General features: G+C 42.7%; 1 protein-coding gene across 4 annotated transcripts in view; it reads left to right on the top strand.

The window, feature by feature from the left end:
• RBL1 (RB transcriptional corepressor like 1) overlaps nt 1-19,772 on the top strand; it is an 83,307-nt gene that overhangs the window by 52,093 nt on the left and 11,442 nt on the right. For 3 of the 4 annotated variants that reach the window (XM_054045452.1, XM_054045451.1, XM_054045450.1), the window contains 5 exons: nt 119-385; nt 10,027-10,244; nt 13,785-13,961; nt 16,406-16,477; nt 16,648-16,738. In XM_054045452.1, coding sequence (XP_053901427.1) covers nt 119-385; nt 10,027-10,244; nt 13,785-13,961; nt 16,406-16,477; nt 16,648-16,738 — 825 coding nt within the window. Of the gene's footprint in view, nt 1-118; nt 386-10,026; nt 10,245-13,784; nt 13,962-14,909; nt 16,174-16,405; nt 16,478-16,647; nt 16,739-19,772 lie in introns of those variants that run through there. The other variant, XM_054045453.1, reaches the window with a different exon arrangement.

Raw genomic sequence — 19,772 nt, 5'->3', positions numbered from 1 at the left:
TTGTGATTCTGACTTCTGTTTTGTAGCTTGGGGACTAGTAGTTCTCTCATTTTGGACATTGTGTTTCTATTAAACTGCTGCATATTGTAGTGATGTTTTTTCCTTTCTTTCATATTAGACATGCAGCCGTTGTCTCCGATCTCTGTTCATGAGCGCTACAGTTCTCCTACAGCTGGAAGTGCTAAGAGAAGGCTCTTTGGCGATGACAGCCCAAAAGACATGCAGGTAGAAAAGGTTCTCTCTGAAGGAACGAAGTTGAAAATTGCCCCAGCTTCAAGCGTTGCTGCTGAAAATATCTCTCTCTCACCGGGACAGACAATTTTGACCATGGCAACAGCTACCGTAACAGGGACAATGGGACAGAAACTTACAATCCCACTGCATGGTAAGATATCCATTCATTTTACTTCATTGCATTTTATAATGATGCTGAATGTTTTACTATGTCCTTTTTCTGGGGTTTGGTTGTACTATCAAACACAATGTAGATTCAGTTTGGAGGGCTTTGCATTTTGAACAAGTAACATCTAAAGAAAATTGTTTTGAAAAAAAAAATTAAGAGAAAATATGCTTTGCCATCCCTAGTGCTTATTATTGCATGGACTAGAGTCTAGACAAAGACTTGTTGCTTACAGATTATCCTGGTAATGTATCCACTGCAGGCTGGGGCAGGGTTTGTGAAGTTGTTGCTTTGCAAATTTTGCTTCATCACAGATGAAGCCTTATGAAGATGTATGACACAAGTATTGGGATTTAATATGCTTAGGTCCTCAGGTATAGCTGTATCCTTATCTGTTTTCCTATCTGTTTACTCAGTATATCGTGATTTTACTTAAGGATAAGGGGATATAGATTTTAGAAACAAATTGATACATGAAAGATTCACAGTACTTGACTCTGACAGATTGAAGTTGGCTGTATGGCAACTCCCCAAATCCTGCTCTGGCCCATGAGGAATGGACTAGATGATTTAATGGAGCTCTCTCTAATTTCTGATATTTCTAATATAAAAAGAAGCATATTAAAGATTAATATTCTGTAAGGTCTATTGCCATGGCGACCTTTAGAGGAGCAAAATAAAATTAGATATGCCATTCACAGAAACTAAGATAATAATCAAATGCTCTCTAAATTAAATTCATTCAGAAACCATTATATGGTTGTGATGCCAAGAGAAGCAAATTCTTTGACTGAGAGCCAGGCTGCCAAACATGGGAAACCATGTTCTTGAAAGTTATCGTGCAGTGCACAGCAATCCGTGGAATACAACTGAGACACTTAGCTTTGTCTTCTTTTCTGAAGACTCCTAGACAGAAGTGACTTGGCAGTCATAATGTCTATCTCACTAATACAGGAGTACGTTCCACTGCACTTTCTGTACTACTTTATTACCTGTGCTTATACTTGCAGCACCCTACAACTGCACTGCATAGTATCATGCCCTGAATGTTCAATTTTAGCAGTCTCCCAGCTGATCTTAATAGATATTAATTGCTATACAGGTGTATAGGGTGAGAGGTATTCTCTCAACACCTTGGCTCCACACCATTTAGGCTTTGAATATGATTACCAACATCTTAAATTACAGCCAAAAGAAAACTGGAAGCCAGTGTAGAGACTTGATCTCAGGTCCAGTGTTTGGGGCATCCTGCAGCAATTGGGAGGAAGGCAGAAGGGTTCTGCAGTAGCTGGAGGAATTAGTCCTAGGACACATTTGTCCCGATTGGTGGTAACAAAGGTGAGGATGACTGTGTGAGATCCAGATCGAAGAAGAATGGTCCGTGATCAATGATAAACTCACCCGCACTATGGGTCACCAATGCAGTTTGAGTCAAAGAGCAGTGATAAATCCAGTGAGACCCTGAGGTCAGATATTACACACTTGTTAGCTGATGCAGACACACCGTTGGCTTAATCCCCATCTCCTTCCCCTTACCAGGAAACAAAACTGCAGGTTTTCCCAGCTTGAATCTTCATCCAGCTCTCTGTATTGTATGCTGGCAGAGTAAAGAGACTATAGATGGTGGCAAAGAGCTGAGTATTGTTATACTGATGACCCAGTAGTCCAAACTCTTGATCTTTCCAAGTGGCTTAATAGGAATGTCCGACAGAAGGGATTACAAATGGTATGCTATGGAACCCTGCATTTGCGGGGCCAAGGGAAGAAGCGTTTGCCCAGCACTACCCTTTCTGGATGCTTCTGAGAAGAAATAAACCCACTGAAAGATTCCTCAGTCCACTCCTGCAATATCTTGCAGGCAAGTCAGTCAGACCTTACAGTCACAATGTTATCCAGAGCTGCTGGTAAATCTATTAAAATCAGCTTGTGAACTTTACCTTTTACATCATTAGAAGAAGCTCATCCATATCAATAGTGATGTTTCCATAAACAAGCCTGAAGCCAGACGTTAGGCATCAAAATCTGTATAATCAGTACTGGAGATGGCTCATCACTATCTTTTCAATTACCTTCTCTTAAAAGGGGAGATTCAAGGCAAGACAGAAACTGTGTGTTAACAATCAAATATGGTTTCTTGGGCAAGGTCCTAAGCACTGTTTATTTAAATGTCATTGGTATGTTGCTGTCCCTAAGGAGTAGGGTTACCATATTTCAACAATCAAAAAAGAGGACGGGAGGAGCCCCGCCCAAGCCCCGACCCTGTCCTGCCCTAGCCCCGCCCCTGCCCCTTCCACTCCCTCCCACTTCCTGCCCCCTCAGAACCCCCAACCCTCCCCCCCACGCCTTGTCCCCTGACTGCCCCCTCCTGGGACCCCTGCCCCTAACTGCCCCCCAGGACTCCACCCCCTACCTAAGCCTCCCTGCTCCTTGTCCCCTGACTGCCCTCTCCTGAGACCTTCCCCACATCCTAACTGCCCCCCTAGGACTCTACCCCCTACCTGTCCCCTGACTGCCCCAACCCTTATCCACATCCCCACCCCCAGACAGACCCCTGGGACTCCCACGCCCCATCCAACCACTCCCCACCCCCTGACAGCGCCCCCCAAAACTCCCGACCCATCTAAACCCCTCTGCTCCCTGTCCCCTGACTGCTCCGATCCCTCTCCCCACTCCTGCCCCCTGACAGCCCCCCCCCAGAACTCCCAAACACCCCCTCGCTCCTTGTCCCCTGACTGCCCCCTCCTGGGACCCCTGCTCCTAACTGCCCTCCAGAACCCCACCCCCTACCTAAGCCTCCCTGTGCCTTGTCCCCTAACTGCCCCCTCCTGAGACCCCCCCCACCTGTACTCTGACTGCCCAAAACCTTACACCCCCAACCCCCAGACAGCCCCCCCCTGAACTCCTGACCCATCCAACCCTGCTCCCTGTCTCTTGACGAACCCCCCCCAGAACCTCCCTGCCGCTTCTCTGACCCCCGGCCCCCTTACTGTGCTGCAGAGCAGCGTGCTCGGCAGCAGGGGAGGGGAGCAGGGTCGGAGCTCCAGACTGCCGGAAGCCGAGGCGACGGCCGGCGATCTGTGAATGCAGGGCGTGGGGAGGGAGGGAGAGGAGGGGAGTGGTCTCAAGTTGCAGGAGAGAGGAGGGGGGAAATGAAGGAAGGGCTCTGGCTGCCGGAGCCCGTGCGAGTGGCACCATCCGGCCGGCTGCCCTGTAAGCCCCGCATGCTCTGCATGGGGGGCGGGGGAAGTCCGGACATTGACAAATTCCCCCCGGATGCTATTTTTAACTGAAAAAAGCCGGACATGTCCGGGGGAATCCGGACAAATGGTAACCCTACTAAGGAGGCATTAGGAATCTTTGACAATAATGGGCCTGTTGTCTTTTCCATTGCTTTCATCAGCCATGAAGGACATAGGGCCATTTCCATACATGATGTGATGTGCTTGGGGTTACAACCAAAACCTCAGCAAGAGAAACCATCTGAGAGCCACCCAGTACAGTTGGCATTTTTTATCTCCCACTCCTGTACTGTTCCTGTTGAAGTGATCAGCTCTGCCTGAATTCCAGTTTATATTATCTGATTTGTACGTTGACTATTATTCATGTGAGAAACACTTGATTTTACATTGCTGAGACAATCTGGGTTAATCATACTACCCACAATTCAGAATGCTTCCTCTGGTTTGGATTTTGCAGACGTTAAGACAACTTTCATCACCTCAGTCATAGTCACAGCATGAAAATGCCCTAATTCTTGACACAAGCAATTGGATTTGGGGGTGAATCTTCTGTTAGTCCTCCAGGCTTCTCCCTTGCTGCTTCATGTTTCTCTAGCTTTGTATACCGTGGTAACATGCGAGGACAATGCGTGGAGAATAGGCATCTAGGTGCCATTGTCTGTCAGATGGTCATGGACAGTAATGCAGCCAAGTTGCACTAGACTATCAAGGTGGTCCAATGGCTGAGCTGGAAATCTGTGTTTTGGAAATACAAAGGGCCCATAAAGGGCGAACCATAGAAACTTCTCCACCTGACAGAAACTTGGAAAAGCTCTCCGAGAAGGAAATGATAGGACTGACAAAGATGTATTTTAAACAAACCCTGCTTTCAGTCCCATTCATAAAATGATAAAACCAGAGTTGAGTTGACCTGAGCTGGACTATAATCCTGTAGACAAGATGCATCATTACCATACAGGCTGAAGATATTGACGGTAAGTCTTGGCAATTGCAATCAGGCCTGGCAAACCGTTAGCCTTGAATAGGAATTTTAGTGAGTAAATGGGGTGACCTGTGCACAATCAGATGCCCAAATGCACTTTATTTTGGGATTCGCAAGTGTGACCACCTAGTCTGAATTGCTTTTGCAGTTCACTTTTAGAGTTCCATAGGGCTAGAAACAAATGCCTTATAGGAATTCAAGCTTTTGGCATAAAGCCATCCTTTTTAACTTTAGTAGTTTGTGGGATACCTGCTTCTAAAACCACTTAGGAATTAAATGGAGAGACCAGATGTGTTGATAAGGATGTGATTTTAGGGGCCTAAAACTTAGATCTTGTCTACACTACAGTGACAGAGCTACAGCTCTGCAGTGAAGCTGCTGTAGTGCCATAGCATAGACATTTGCTAAGGCCACAGAAGGGATTTCTCTGTTGCTGTATTTAATCCACCCCCTTGAGAGATGTTAGCTAGGTTGATGGAAGAATTCTTCCGTTTATCTAGTGGTGTCTATATCAGGGTTTAGGCTGGCTTAACTGCATGTTTCGGGTGTGAATTTTTCATGCCGGGGAGCCATGTAGCTATGTCCACCTAATATTTAGGGGTAGACTTGGCCCTTCTTCCAGGGCTAGAAACACTCTGGCAGAAAGTGGGAAAATTTCTCTAAGCATTGGTCTTGCAACTGTGATCAAAAAGGAAAAAAAAATGTGATTCTTGGATAAATGCAGAGTTTAGGGGGGTGGTATGAAAGGCAGCATGGCCAGTGGATAAGGCACAAGACTGGAAATCAGGAAACGAGTTTAATTCTTGACTCTGGCACTGACTCACTGTGATATTGGATGAGTAACCCTGTCTTAATTTCTTTATCTGTAAAATTGGGGGTTGGGGGGGTGATGATTACCCTGCTTTATACAGTTCTCTTCAATTGATGACTGAAAAGCACATATAAGTGCCAGGGTTGTTGTTCGAGTAGATACAGATGTGTATTGCAGTTGGGTGCGTGTATGCCCAGCACGCCAGAGCTGGAGACTGTTGCCTAGCAGTATCTATAGAGGGGTGACACATAGCTGTGGCCCCTTCCCTGGCTATATGAGGCAGCGCTACCCTGACCCCCCATTAGTTCCTTCTCACCCTCTGTGGCTGAAGTCAGAGCTGTGTGATTGTTGTCTTATCATTAGGGTTAGTAGGCAGTAGATAGTGTCAACCGAGATTTAAACATTGCCCTTCTTGTGGAGTGGCATTCCCAACAGTGACGCCCACACACATTGCTTGCTTTGTGTTGGCAAGGCCCACCTTAAAGAACCTTATTTGATCTGTAGATCGTTCAAGAAGCAGACTCGGTTAGCACAGGACCTTTGTCTCAAGCAGCTTCTGCTTGAACAGGCCACGCAACCTGATCTGGTACCAAGGCCCTCCTCGGGCCGAAGATCAGCCTCAGGCTTGGAGAGTGCTGCTGCTTCTCATTCCAGGGCAGGCGCCTCTCTGAAGATGCGTAGTAGCCGTTCTGTCAGTGCCAAGGAAGGGGTCTTCTAAAACCGATCGGGACCATTCCAGGTCACAGGGCAACTCCTCTGCCTCCCCCAGGATAAGCACGGACAGTCCCAACACCGATTCCACCGTGCGCAATGGCATGGGTACCTCTAACCCTTCCCCAGTACTGAGTAGGAAGTGCAGAAACCATGTACTGTCGACTCTGGTTCTGGTCTCCAAGTGTCCATTGAGTCCGATATCAACGAGGGAAATGCTGATACTTTGTCCATGTCATTGACATATCAGGCAGCCACAGATCTCCTCTACCTTTCAGTCCCAACCCTTATCATTGATCCAGGACTTTCCCAGAGATGCACCACCTATAACCCCTCCGATGGAGTGAGACGCTGAGCTCTTGTATCCATCGGCATTATATTCAGATGCACCTCTTCCTTTGGTGGGGATGGAGCTGGTATTGGGGTTAGTACAAGGGACCTTGGTATGAGGACCCTCTATGGCCCATCTGCTTTCAACACTGCAGATGTTCCAATGGAGACTTTTATCACCCTTAGTGTTGATGCACTTGGGCACTCCGGTACCACTGTTTGCACCGGGACCAACACTGCCTGTGTTTGGCATCAATGATATCGCCTTCATCAGGGGCACTGATGCCTGCCTTGTTCTGGGTGACAGATGACTCAGACCACCTGTTGGCTCCCTGGGGTACTGCTCTGCCCATATTCCTGAGATATCAGGGCTCTTCTGAATCCGATTCTGGATAGTCATCTTCCTGCTCCACATCACCTGACGAGTTCTGAGGCCTACCTGTGGACCAGTATGGTTTCCAGGGCTGGCATGTGTCCCATGATAGGGATGGTGGTCCCTGGTGCGCTTCCTACTGGTCACCAATGTGCCTACCCTTATCAGTGGCTTCTTTGGACTCAGTGGGATGCTCCTCATCCCGTTGAAAGCTGAATCACCTGACAGGTTGACGGTGGTGACTGCAGATCAGCCGCAAGCCCAGGCATCAGTGGTTTTCCTCCCTGTGGAGCCGCTGCAGTCCTCCCTCTCGGGTATGTCTTCCCGGGAGCAAGAGCCAGTTGTGTCTTAGCCAAGACCCATGTCCTCAGCGCCAGACTATGCCATGCTGCCTGGTTCATCTTCCTCTTCTATACTGGAGGTCTTTAAGATGTATCAGGACCTTTTATACCACGTAGCTGCATCCTGGGGCGCCCAAGCAGAGTTTCTCCAAGAGACCATATACAAACTGGTGGACATTTTACAGCCTGCCATCCCTGGAAGAGTGGCCCTCCTGATCAATGATATGCACCTCGTGCCGGTGACAGCAAATCAAGCTTTGCTGTCCAAGTATGATTTCCTCAATTGGTCAGCCATGTCTAAATTCAAGAACCAGTTGCCCAAGGCCTTGCATGAGAAGTTTCAGGCATTTGTTGCAGAATGCTGCTTGATGGCACACAACACATACCAATAATTAATAGGGGGGCCCCTTGAACTGGTTGGGGCCCTAAGCAATAGCTTAAACTGCTTATTCTTAGCACCAGCTCTGGTTCTTGGACAAGATTGATGACCCTTTGCACTCCTTTAAGGATTCTGGGGCTACCTTGAGGTCCTTGGGAGTGTGCACGCCAGCCGTGCAAAGATGCCACTGTGGAGCACAACAGCAGTAACAATATCGCCCACAGCATTTCTTCACACAGCCTTTCCCCCGAAACAGCAGGATTACCATAGAAAGAGGGATAGGTCCCACAAGAGGAATCAGTCAATCTCTGGCTTTGGACAGTCCACACGCCCTCTCTCAGTGCTGACTAAACACCCATTTTGACTCCTTAGTCCAGAGCACTGATTCAGTCAATACTCCACCATCTCTGTCTCTTTAGGGACAGGCTGGCCCGCTTTTGCAATGCTTGGGACTCAGTTGTCTCCAACAGCTGGGTCCTAGACCCTGTCAGATGGGGCTACACACCTCACCCCCAAATCCATCTTCAGGGACCCCTCTCACAAGACACTGCTCATCAAGCAGGTCAGCTTTCTGTTGACATTGGGAGTGGTGGAGGAAGTTCCATTAGAGCACCAGGGCCACAGCTTTTACTCCCAGTACTTCCTGATACCGAAATCCAAGGATGGATGAGACCCATTCTCAACTTTCACAGCCTCAACAAATTAATCAGATACATGAGATTTCGCATGATCACTCTTGGCTAACCTCCTCGCATGGTCTCAGAATGGCTGATTTGCTGCTCTGGAACTTACATTCATGTGGCGATTCTACTGAGCCAGAGGAAATTTCTGCCTGGTGTGGTAGGAGAATGCTACTTTCATTATACTATTGTCCCATTTAGCCTCTCTTCTGCCTCCTGATTCTTCACCAAATGCATGGTGATGTCAGGTATATATCAGGAGGAAGGGAATCCACATCCTCCCGTACCTCGTCGACGCCACATTACATTTGCTTGACAGTCTGAGACTCACTTTAAACACCACAAAGATAATCATGGTTCCCATTCAAAAAATTAAATAAAAATTGAGTTCATTAGACCCGTTAGATTCCATGAGGTAAAGGGTGTTCCTGCTGACCTACCACTTCCAAGCAGTTACCCGTGTTTTTTCCTAAGTCACACACTTCCCTGGAGAAACAGCGACTCCATACCGTGGATGTCAGGCCTTTTATCTGGACAGGACTAAGCCATTTTGTGCTTCATCTTGCCTGTTAGTGTCATATGCAGACTGCATGAAGGGGCAAGCAGTCTCTGCACAGACCATCTCTAGATGGATAACATCCTATATCAAGACTATGTGAGATAACTTTGGCTATGCCTCCTCAGCGGATACAGGCTCACTCCAGAAGGGTGCAAGCGACATTGATAGCATTCCTCAGTGACATTTCCTTACTGGACTTTTGGAGAGCGGCCAGTTGGTCGTCTATATGTAGGATTATGGACCATTATGCTATTACTGCATCTTCCTGAGCAGATGCAGGCCTCAGAAGGACGGTCCTGTGATCCCTATTCCAGTAAACTCTGAGCCCTGCCTACAGATCGCTTATGAGTGCTTATGAGTCACCTAACTGGAATACACATCTGCATCTACTCGAAGAAGAAACAGTTACTGTAACTGTGGTTCTTCAAGGTATGATGCGAACATGTATTCCATGACCCACCCTCTGTCCCCTCTGCATCGGAGTCTCCTCTCATGGGATTTCGTTATGAAGGAATTGAATGGGGTGGAGGCGACACCACCTCATATAGCCAGGGGAGGGGCCATAAGAGACAAGCACTGCCCCTCTACAGGTACTGCTAGCAAAAATCGCAGGCTCCAGTGCGCTGGGAATGCACACATCTAACTAGAATACATGTCTGCATCACATTTCGAAGAACCACAGTTACAGTAAGTAACTTTTGGTAAAGGGACAGTCCGCTCTAGGTTATTGTAAATGTGTCAATTTCAGAATATTTGTTTCTGATCGATTACACTTTCTAATTAAACAGTAGGTCTTGGGGTTTTTTCTGAAATTGATTTAAAAACATTTATGTTCTTTCTCTCTCCTTTGACGCTTGAGAGAGAAACTGATAATGGGGGAAACAGTCAAACTGACTATGCACAAAGTAAACTGGAAAAAAAATAAGAAAGATGTTGCTAGCTTTCAGTTATAGGAATATTTAATGTTTCTAGTAAATTTTGTACCAACAATACTTTTAGACGGAAGTGTGATCTTTTACATCTACAGTGTCCCTCCCATTAAGTATTTTCAAGAGTACGATAAAGTTCCTTTATGAATGCACTGCCCGGGAAACAAGGGTTCCTTCGACATCAAACACTGCAGAACAATTTTAACATTAACTGTTTCTGTGAATTATGATTATATTTGCAATTAAACTATGCAGCTTGGCTGCAAAATAATGTGTTTCTGTATGTCTTCAGGTATTGCAAATGACACTGGAGGGATCACCTTGATTCCCATCTCAGTGAATTTATCTCAGCAGTCTAAAATGGAGAGTCATGGACAAGTACCTCTCACTGCTCAAGCTTTAATTGATGCATCTCCAAACCATTCCCGTATGAATCAAGCACAGGAATCACATCAGTCAACAGGAAGCAAACCAAAGAAAACTGGCTCCCTGGCACTGTTTTACAGAAAGGTAAATACCTTGGCTAAGAGTTGCTTTGTATTAAATGTCTTTCTCTATTTTAGAGAGACAAGGTGGGTGAGGTAATCTTTTATTGACCAAGTGCTCTGTTTTGTTAATGCTTGGTTATATTTAAACTTGTCTGTCTCTCAAACTGTTCTATTATACTCCTGTGTTGTTCAGTTACTTTTCCTTTGGCACTAATAAAGGCACCTGTGCCGGAAAATGCTTTTAAATCCTATTACTAAAAAATTGCTTTTCAGATCCACTAATTAGGGCCAGATGGGTTGTTCTCTGATCTCCTTGGTTGACAGGCAGCATCTCCAATAGCTAGCCACAAATTGTTGGTGCTTTTTGGTTCCTTATTCCTGCTCTTGTTGCCTCCCAGCTCTGCTGAGGGTGCAGATAGCTGTACTAGCTCCAACTCTAGTGCTTTGCCAGAAATTCTCAGAGAGAGGAGATAATGCACATAGACCCTGTAGGCTGGAGTAAGGCCTCAAATAGACCCTGTAGGCTGGAGTAAGGCCTCAAATAAGGCCTGGTCTACACTGGGAGGGGTGTCAATCTAAGTTACGCAACTTCAGCTACGTGAATAACGTAGTTCAAGTCGATGTACTTAGATCTACTTACTGTGGTGTCTTCACTGCAGTAAGTTGATGGCTGGAGTACCAGTCGACGGGAGAGTGCTTGGCGCTCGCTTTATCACATCTAGACTAGACATGATAAATCGACCCCCACTGGATCGATCGCTGCCCGTGGATCCCGCATGTAATGTAGATAAGCCTTGAGGGTGTTTTCTCTTCTAAATCTCTCTGAGCTTTTTCTCTTCTAATGGGTTTTGAACTAGGACTTGGAAAACTTTCATCATCCCTCTCTGAGATGCATGGATTGGACATGCTGAAGGGAAGACTGTCCTCCTGTAACTGATCAGTGTTCGGACACACACTCTTGTTTCAGCTTCTCCTGTCTCTGAAAATCCCGTTCTGTCATCTCTTCTATTGGAAGTAACATCTGTTTCCTGCACCCACCAACCCGTCCAGAATTGGTTGCTTATGTGGGGCTTCACAAAGCTATGTTGGATACTTAAGCCCTCTGGGACAGTATTCAGAAAGAGGAATAACATGCTTGCTTACCAGAGGAAGGAAAGAATTTGAGGGATGAATAAGCATGCATAACTTATAGGAGTTTTGCTGCCTTTCTCTTGCATTTCCATTTTAGAGAGAGACAAGGTGAGGGGAGATTTCTTTATACATAAACATGAGCAACCCCACTGAGTATACCTGATTAGATCAGTCTTAATCTGCCTTCCAAAAACTTAAATCATAGTACCTGCACTATTTGTATGCTTCCCTGTTGGAGTTTTCTAGCTTCTTTATTTAATTGTATTCCTGGTGGCCATAGTTTCAGCCAGCAACACTAGCAGTGAGAGATTCATTAATTGGAGTGCTTTGTTACAGAGAGAGAAAATAAAACATATTCTTAGAGATTCTGATTTCTCTTAGGATCTCACAGCCAGAATGGAGTTTGGTTCTCTGCTTTCAATCAAACAGCTGCTATCCCCGCCTCATGTCTGAAGAGGGCTGAGAATTAAGTTGGTCCAAAGTAATGTCCCACCAACATACAAGCTTCATTTTCAATCATACAGTGGCTTTATGCATCTTTATCTGCTTTCACTGTGTGCTTGGAAAATTATATAATAAGCAAAACTACTCTTCCCTGTTGCTAGGAAAGCTAAAATCCAAGCTTCTGATGAAACCCCATCTTTAAGGGAAGAACAGGAGTACTTGTGGCACCTTAGAGACTAACAGATTTATTAGAGCATAAGCTTTCGTGGACTACAGCCCACTTCTTCGGATGCATATAGAATGGAACATATATTGACGAGTTTTTTCATGAGGTTGATGGATTTCCATTCCATACGGCTAAATGCAGTGCCTTGCATAATGACAGGTTTCAGAGTAGCAGCCGTGTTAGTCTGTATCCGCAAAAAGAAGAACAGGAGTACTTGTGGCACCTTAGAGACTAACAAATTTATTAGAGCATAAGCTTTCGTGGACTACAGCCCACTTCTTCGGATGTACTCCTGTTCTTCTTTTTGCGGATACAGACTAACACAGCTGCTACTCTGAAACCTGTCATTATGCAAGGCACTGCATTTAGCCGTATGGAATGGAAATCCATCAACCTCATGAAAAAACTCGTCAATATATGTTCCATTCTATATGCATCCGAAGAAGTGGGCTGTAGTCCACAAAAGCTTATGCTCTAATAAATTTGTTAGTCTCTAAGGTGCCACAAGTACTCCTGTTCTTCTTTTTGCGGATACAGACTAACACAGCTGCTACTCTGAAACCATCTTTAAGGGAGTTTTGACCTTTTGGTCATAGGTTATACAAACTCAAACTCTTGTGCACAAAAGGGTATTCTTCTCTTCTGCCTGTCTTGTGGAACTTTTAGTCTACTCCTTTTACTTCCAGACATAAATATCTTTGTGTTCTTAGTTCTTATAGTGGGGGAAAGAACTTCTAAAGTTAATGAAAGAATGTTAATCATGCTGCACTTGTCAAGGTCATCTCAGGTTTTCATCTGAATTAGGTGTTTTTAAAAAGAAACCTGATAAATACTGTGTAGGTTAATCCAAGACTCTCCTTGGGTGTAAGTAAAGTACATGACCTCTTCAAACTTCCTGTTCATCTGGAGGGGTCCAAGGTATGTGGTCAGGTAGGTGGAGTAGTTCAGGTACAATGCTTGTCAAATTATACTGGCCAGCTGGATCAAACTTTGTATTTCTGAAGCCTGTAAGGCAGAGACAACAACTCAGTTTTTGAGTACATTCTCCCATGCAGAACCCCTTGCAGAGATTGGTAGGATGGCAACTTTGGTACATTTAGCACTTTTTATTAGAGTAGCTTTTAGTTGATGGATTCTCATTTTTAGCCACTCTCGAATTTGGTGCTCTATATGAAGGGATTGCTGTATAGATCCTGTCAATTCTGGACTTATGAATTTGAACATGCAGAAAGTAGGGTTTTACCTGTAGATATTTGAGATTCAAATACAGGAATGGAAGTTTTCTAGTCTAGTTTCTGGTTGCTAAGAGACAAGAAAACTAGTGGAGTGGGAGCTAGACATCTCTTCTATGTCATGAAGGCAAATTGTTTCTGGTTAAGCAAATGGTATTTTGTTAAGTAGGATTCTGATTTTGTTGTTTTCCTTGCTTTAACATTTTGAATGTTTGTGTTTGATGCTGTGGAGGATTTGTCTGGAACTAGAAAACAAAGAGCTGGAATTGGGATCCAAAAGGTGCTAAACAGACAGGTAGCAGCACTTATCTAGCTTTACAATCATGGAGTTGGAGTACATACAGTCCATCCATTTCAAATTGTTGTTTCTGACATGCAGAAACATGTACAGGTTAAAAAAAAATTGCTTTCTGGAATTCTTCCCTTTATTTGCTGGCATTCTTTGTTGTTTTAAGACTCACAATTGTGATAAAACTAGATTTCAAGATTCAGTTGACTTCACTCTCTGTTGTGCTCTTTTCCCTCCCAGGTGTATCATTTGGCAAGTGTGCGCTTGCGTGATTTGTGCTTAAAACTGGATGTTTCCATTGAGTTGCGCAGGAAGATATGGACATGTTTTGAGTTCACATTAGTTCATTGCACTGATCTAATGAAAGACAGACATTTGGATCAGCTCCTCCTTTGTGCCTTTTACATTATGGCAAAGGTAACGTATAGGTTTTAGGAAGTATTATATCTTAAGCTATTTCCAGCAACTAATAAAATAAACTGAAAATCTACTACACAGTTGCTTTACTCTTGATATCTTACTGGGGAGGAGAGGTGCTTCCAGGATGCTGATGAAGCCCTGAAGTCTTCTTTTCCTTTCCTTTACGTAGCCTCCCTCAAGGTCCTGTATCAATAACCCTTTTGACTCAGGACTGGATGGCACTCCTTTTTTTGAGCCCATTCACACTGTTCCATTGTCAGCTGGAAAGAACATAGTTATATTCTGTCTCCAGAAGGGATTGCCTCACGTTGCTTATCTCTGGTGCTCTGCCTGCACCCCTGCTGGTCTATGAAGTGAGAGACTATGACTAGAAATAGTCTAGTGCATCTATGTAGTTATGCAGAGCACTATCTAACAGGCTGCTGGGGCTTGCACCTCCATGGAATAATTTACTTTATATATCCACACTTCACTTTTTTCAGAAAAATAATTCTTCTAGCAGTTGCATACACAGGATATTAAGGTTGAGGAACCTAGCTAAAAATCTATCTTAGCAATACAATGTTTTGCTAAGAAATAAAAAGAGATGTGCAAGCTTTTCACGTTATGTTTTGAGGTGCTATAAACAGCCCAACTTATCACACAAATGGGAGTTTTGTAATCTTCTGACTGATGCAAAGTCAGGTGAAAAAAATAAAACAAAACAGAACTCAAACTAGGCAAGGTGCCAATGTAATTATTTGTATTACTGTTGTACCTGGGAGCCATAGTCATGGACCAGGACTCCATTGTGCTGAATGGGATGAGACTATTAAATTGACTTGCCCAGTGAGCCTTAATAGGAAAGACAAAATGAGAAGAGGTATTACCTGTGGAATGTAGCTGCCATGGAATACAATTACTTGCTTTTACTTTTATTAATTGTAAGCAATCCTTAAATCTTAGATTAGTTTGGACACTGCTACAAGGTTTGCAGAAAAATACCACCATTGAATGATCTCTGTGTTCCCTTGTCTTACTGAGTAAGTGTGCCAGCTGGATGATTCCTGCCTTTCTCTGAAGTGTTGCCTCCAGTGCAATGAGACCTGACAGCCCAACTGTAACAAGTGGACCTTGATACATTTTTCTTGTAGTTCCACTGCAAAAGTGTGGATCATTTGCTATTAAAATTGGTGATACATGACGTTTACCTTGAAACAAAGCTGAACATGTAACCTGTAACCTTGCATCTCGTTCCAGAAAATAAGGAAGATACCAGTAACAAAGGATAAGAAATACAATTTTTCAAATATCACTAAAATTTTTACCTACCCACTAAGACTTAATAATTGTTCTCTTTTCCAATTCAGGGGTAGCTTCTGAGGGAAAGGGGAAGAAGTAATTTTTAAGCTTCAGCTTAAGTGAGCAGTAATTTTACAAGTGCAGATGAGCAGCAGGAATTGTTAACTAAAAACTATTCTCCTCATGTTGTCATATTCAGATATCAGAACTACATCTTTTAATGTATAAGTTCAAGCCATATGTAATGCTCATGAAAAATGTACAGTATGGATTTGAAATCAAATGTACAAAGCATATTCTTGAAATACGCAACATCACAGCAAAACTACACAAATTGAGCTATATAAGAATAAAGCATGTTGGAATCAAACATGTTCATCTTTTTCTCCCCTGCTGAAGTAAGGCTAATTTCTTGTAGGATTTGCTTTCCCATCCTCCCCTATTTAGAAGTCATACTGTGTGTTGGCTGGAAAGTGAGGGCTCAGGGTGTGCTGCCTTCTATTTCCACTACTGTGAAGCCCTACATAACCCCAAAGTCTTTCAACATACTAAGAGTTCTTGGATGTGGCACAGTTTTCCCTTTCTCTGTCATGGAAAGGAAAGGTGGAGCGAGCTGATCATTAAAGTGAAGATCACCTTTTTGTAGGCCAGAAAAAATACGTGAGTTATTCCTACTCTGATATAAATATCTATCAGGGATGGTCTAGACGGTATTTGGTCCTGCCATGCAGGCAGGGGACTGGACTCAATGACCTCTCGAGGTCCCTTCCAGTCCTAGAATCTATGAATCATTTACTTTTCTTAGCTTCGTTACTTTTTTCAGACTAAATGAGATAAAGAAAACTCTGGAAAATTTCCCTTTTAAACAAGCATAAGTACTTATGTGCTGTAATATAACAATCATAAAAAGCGACAAAGAGTCCTGTGGCACCTTACAGACTAACAGATGTTTTGGAGCATAAGCTTTTGTGGGTGAAAACCCACTTCATATTCACCCATGAAAGCTTATGCTCCAATACGTCTGTTAGTCTATAAGGTGCCACAGGATTCTTTGTCGCTTTTTACAGATCCAGACTAACACGGCTACCCCTCTGATAAATAACAATCATAGTTGTTATGTTTTGTCTCAAGTAGTTCCTCTTGGGTTTTTTCTTTTCCAGGTGACCAAAGAGGAAAGAACTTTTCAGGACATAATGAAAAGCTACAGAAACCAGCCACAAGCAAACAGCAATGTGAGTAAATAACATTACCTTACCTATAGATAAATGTTTGATACAAGCTCTCTCTTAAGTAGGCTCATACTAATATTGGAGAATGAATGTTACATGCATTTAACTTGAGAACTGAGATTTAATTTAAGTTTGAGTTTCTTGACAACTGCATTTTTCCCCACGTATTGCAGGTTTACAGGAGTGTTTTGTTGAAAAATAGTCCCAAAGAGGTCACATCAGAAAATACAAATTTAACCCAAGATGTGGAGATGACAGGTGGTGGTAAGTTCATAAAGTTAGCCTGCTGTTTTAAAATAATATTCAAATGGATTTAAAAGAACGAATGTGTAGTATAAAAGCCATTAGAATAGCAAAGAGGAAACATTTAATTTTATCATAAACTGATTAAAAAGCAACAGTATTGAAATAAGGAGGCAGACACTGATAGATGCAGTGTAGGCTAGGACATGGGAAATGCATTTCACAATCAGAACAAATAGGATAGAACTTCACATCTTTAAGAATCCCTATTTTTAAATTAGGTTGGTTGAACGGTAATTTTTTTTAAATGAGCAGCTGATGATGATTCTGTATAATTGTAGCTCTCTTGAGACAACACTTAATAAATGGAAAGAGAGTGAGTGATGGCATATTCTCAAGAATATTCAATCAAGACTGATTCGAAACATCTTTTTAAAATGTCGGAAGGTAGATTGGTTTGATTCAATGAGGAGCTCTTGCATTGAAACACTTATTGCCCTTATGTAGATAGGAGTCTTGGCTTTAGTATGTCTGTTGTTTTGATTTTTGTGAAAAGTGTGGGTAAATGTCTGCTTTTTTTTCCTAAAGCATTTTTCTTTCCCCAAGATCCAAGATAGATTTTTCAGAACGGTGGTATGTAAATTTGTTTCTGCTGCTACACAGTTGATCAACATAAGGCATTAACCATTACAAATCATAAAGTGATCAACAGCAGTCTAATTTATCCAGAAAAGTTATGCTTAGTTGGTCTATACCCCATATAATCATCTTGGGGTCTCTGTTATCTTATCAGTGAGAGATGTTGAACCACTGACCTCTGAGGATTGTCACTCTCGACATCAGCTCAGCAAGCTAGAGTGACCTCATAGAAGTCTGTGTCTTTACATGAGAGCAGCATACTACAGCTGTTGACCAGTAATTTCAAAGAGATCAGTGTCTTGACATTAGCCCAGCAAGTTAGAGATGCTGAGTCAGTGACCTTGGTTCTCTTGCCCCTATGGTGGATTAATTTAAATCAAAATGATTTAAATCAGTAAGCAGGAAATCTTGATTTAAATAATAGATTTGAGTATTGTTTTGTATTTGTACTTTATAATTGCTTTCCTAAAGAAAGGTTGATTTCCATTAAAACATGTTGATTTGCAACTAAATATAGCCTTTACTCTATATTTGATGGTACTTTTTACTCACCAGGAGGATATGCTATATTTATACACACTTATTTAAGCAGTTATTTAGCTTAATATACATTTATTCAGATTCTTAAGTTTTACTTTTTTATTGTTAGAAAATGGTGAATGATGCATTTCTTTATTAGATTAGATTTTTTCGCTGTCATGTGTGTGTCAATTTGCATTTGGATGGAAACTGGAATTCAATTAAAGTGCACAAAAACACCATTTTAAAAATGTTTTCTTAATAAATGTAACCTACCTTAAAGTGTTGGACACACAAGAAGAAAAATATTTATCAAAACATGTTTTGTGTTTAAAGCTAACTGGTTTATTAAACAGAGGAAGTATTATCTATAGTTAGCATTGATCTGATTGCTTCTAGTTACTATGTCCTTCAAGATCTTAGGCCTTGGCTACACTTACCAGGTAGTTCGACGGCTGGAAATCGAAGTTCTGGGTTCGACTTATCGCGTCTAGTCTGGACGCGATAAGTCGAACCCGGAAGTGCTCGCCGTCGACTGCGGTACTCCAGCTCGGCGAGAGGAGTACCGCGGAGTCGACGGGGGAGCCTGCCTGCCGCGTGTGGACCAAGGTAAGTTCGAACTAAGGTACTTCGACTTCAGCTACGTTATTCACGTAGCTGAAGTTGCGTGCCTTAGTTCGAATTGGGGGGGGTAGTGTAGACCAAGCCTTAGAATTAGTAGATCTCATTCTCTTACACCTCATTTGTATTTATAGATTGGAAGAGGAAAACAAGCTTTCCTTCTTTTTTTCAACTCCCAATCAGTTTCTGAACTCTGAATGAACTAATCATTGAACTGGATTAGTTTGAATAAACAGAAATTAAGAAAATAATTTCTCTGCACCTACAGAAGGAGGCTACTGATGTGCAAAGCTGGTTTAACACTTCAGCATGCTCTGGTTCCAGGAGCTTAGCCAGTGACTTTCATCAGATAAGGGCGTTTGGCTTTCTTTAAATCCTTGGCAGCAAACTTACTGCTTGAATATTATTATTTGAATAGATTATAGGACGTTTGGGCTTTAATATAGGTTATCATAGTTTCAAATTTGATTTCAAATAGATTTATTTTTAAAAAGAAAAATGTATTTAAAATTTTTATACAATTGATTTGTCTTTTTTAATGTTTGTTTTTTTAAATACTGATTTTTATCCACCCAATCTTCCTCCAATATCAGACCAGCAAACTTGAATTGTTAACAGTAAGTTCAAATGCCCTTTTTCTGACATCAGCCAACCAAGAGGTGCTAAGCTAGGAGAGTTGTTCCGACATAAGGTGTTTTAGTATCCGACCCTAGGTTTGTGCTTTATTAAGGGGCTTGGCTTGCATCCAATTACTTCCATGAAAAGAATTTTTGTTAGCGAACAATTTAGAGATTAAAATTATTTCCATTAGAAGACTGTATTCAGCTGTAATCCAAGTTAATTTTGGAGTTAGAAAGTGGTAGAACAGTTGCAGTAACCAGGCTTGCTGTGTAACTACCACAGTTTCCACTGACTGTCACATTGTATACATAATGTACAATATTCCAGAATTTTTTTTTTTTTTTTTTTTTTTTTTTTTTACAGTGGAGGCATGAGTCACGTATTGAGCCTTACTCTGCCAATTAATCCAGTATAAATGTGCCTTTTAACTAAAGGTTGGCAGTTAAATCAGGCTTCACAAATTGTATAGTCTGTCATGGGTTTTCATAAAACATGGTGTGTGCTACAGTAGTTAAAGCAGATCTTTATCACAACCTTGCGATTCTGACCACCGTAAAAAGAGTGGTCTTGGTCAATGGTAGCTTTATTATTGCTGTCTCTGGACTGAAGCCTCAGCAATATAAATGAGTGTCTAAGCAGTCTTTCCCCTGTCGTT

Source organism: Malaclemys terrapin, chromosome 12 (genome assembly GCF_027887155.1).
Source record: "Malaclemys terrapin pileata isolate rMalTer1 chromosome 12, rMalTer1.hap1, whole genome shotgun sequence".
Lineage (NCBI taxonomy): Eukaryota > Metazoa > Chordata > Testudines > Emydidae > Malaclemys > Malaclemys terrapin.
This window is presented reverse-complemented; position numbering and strand designations above follow the sequence as displayed.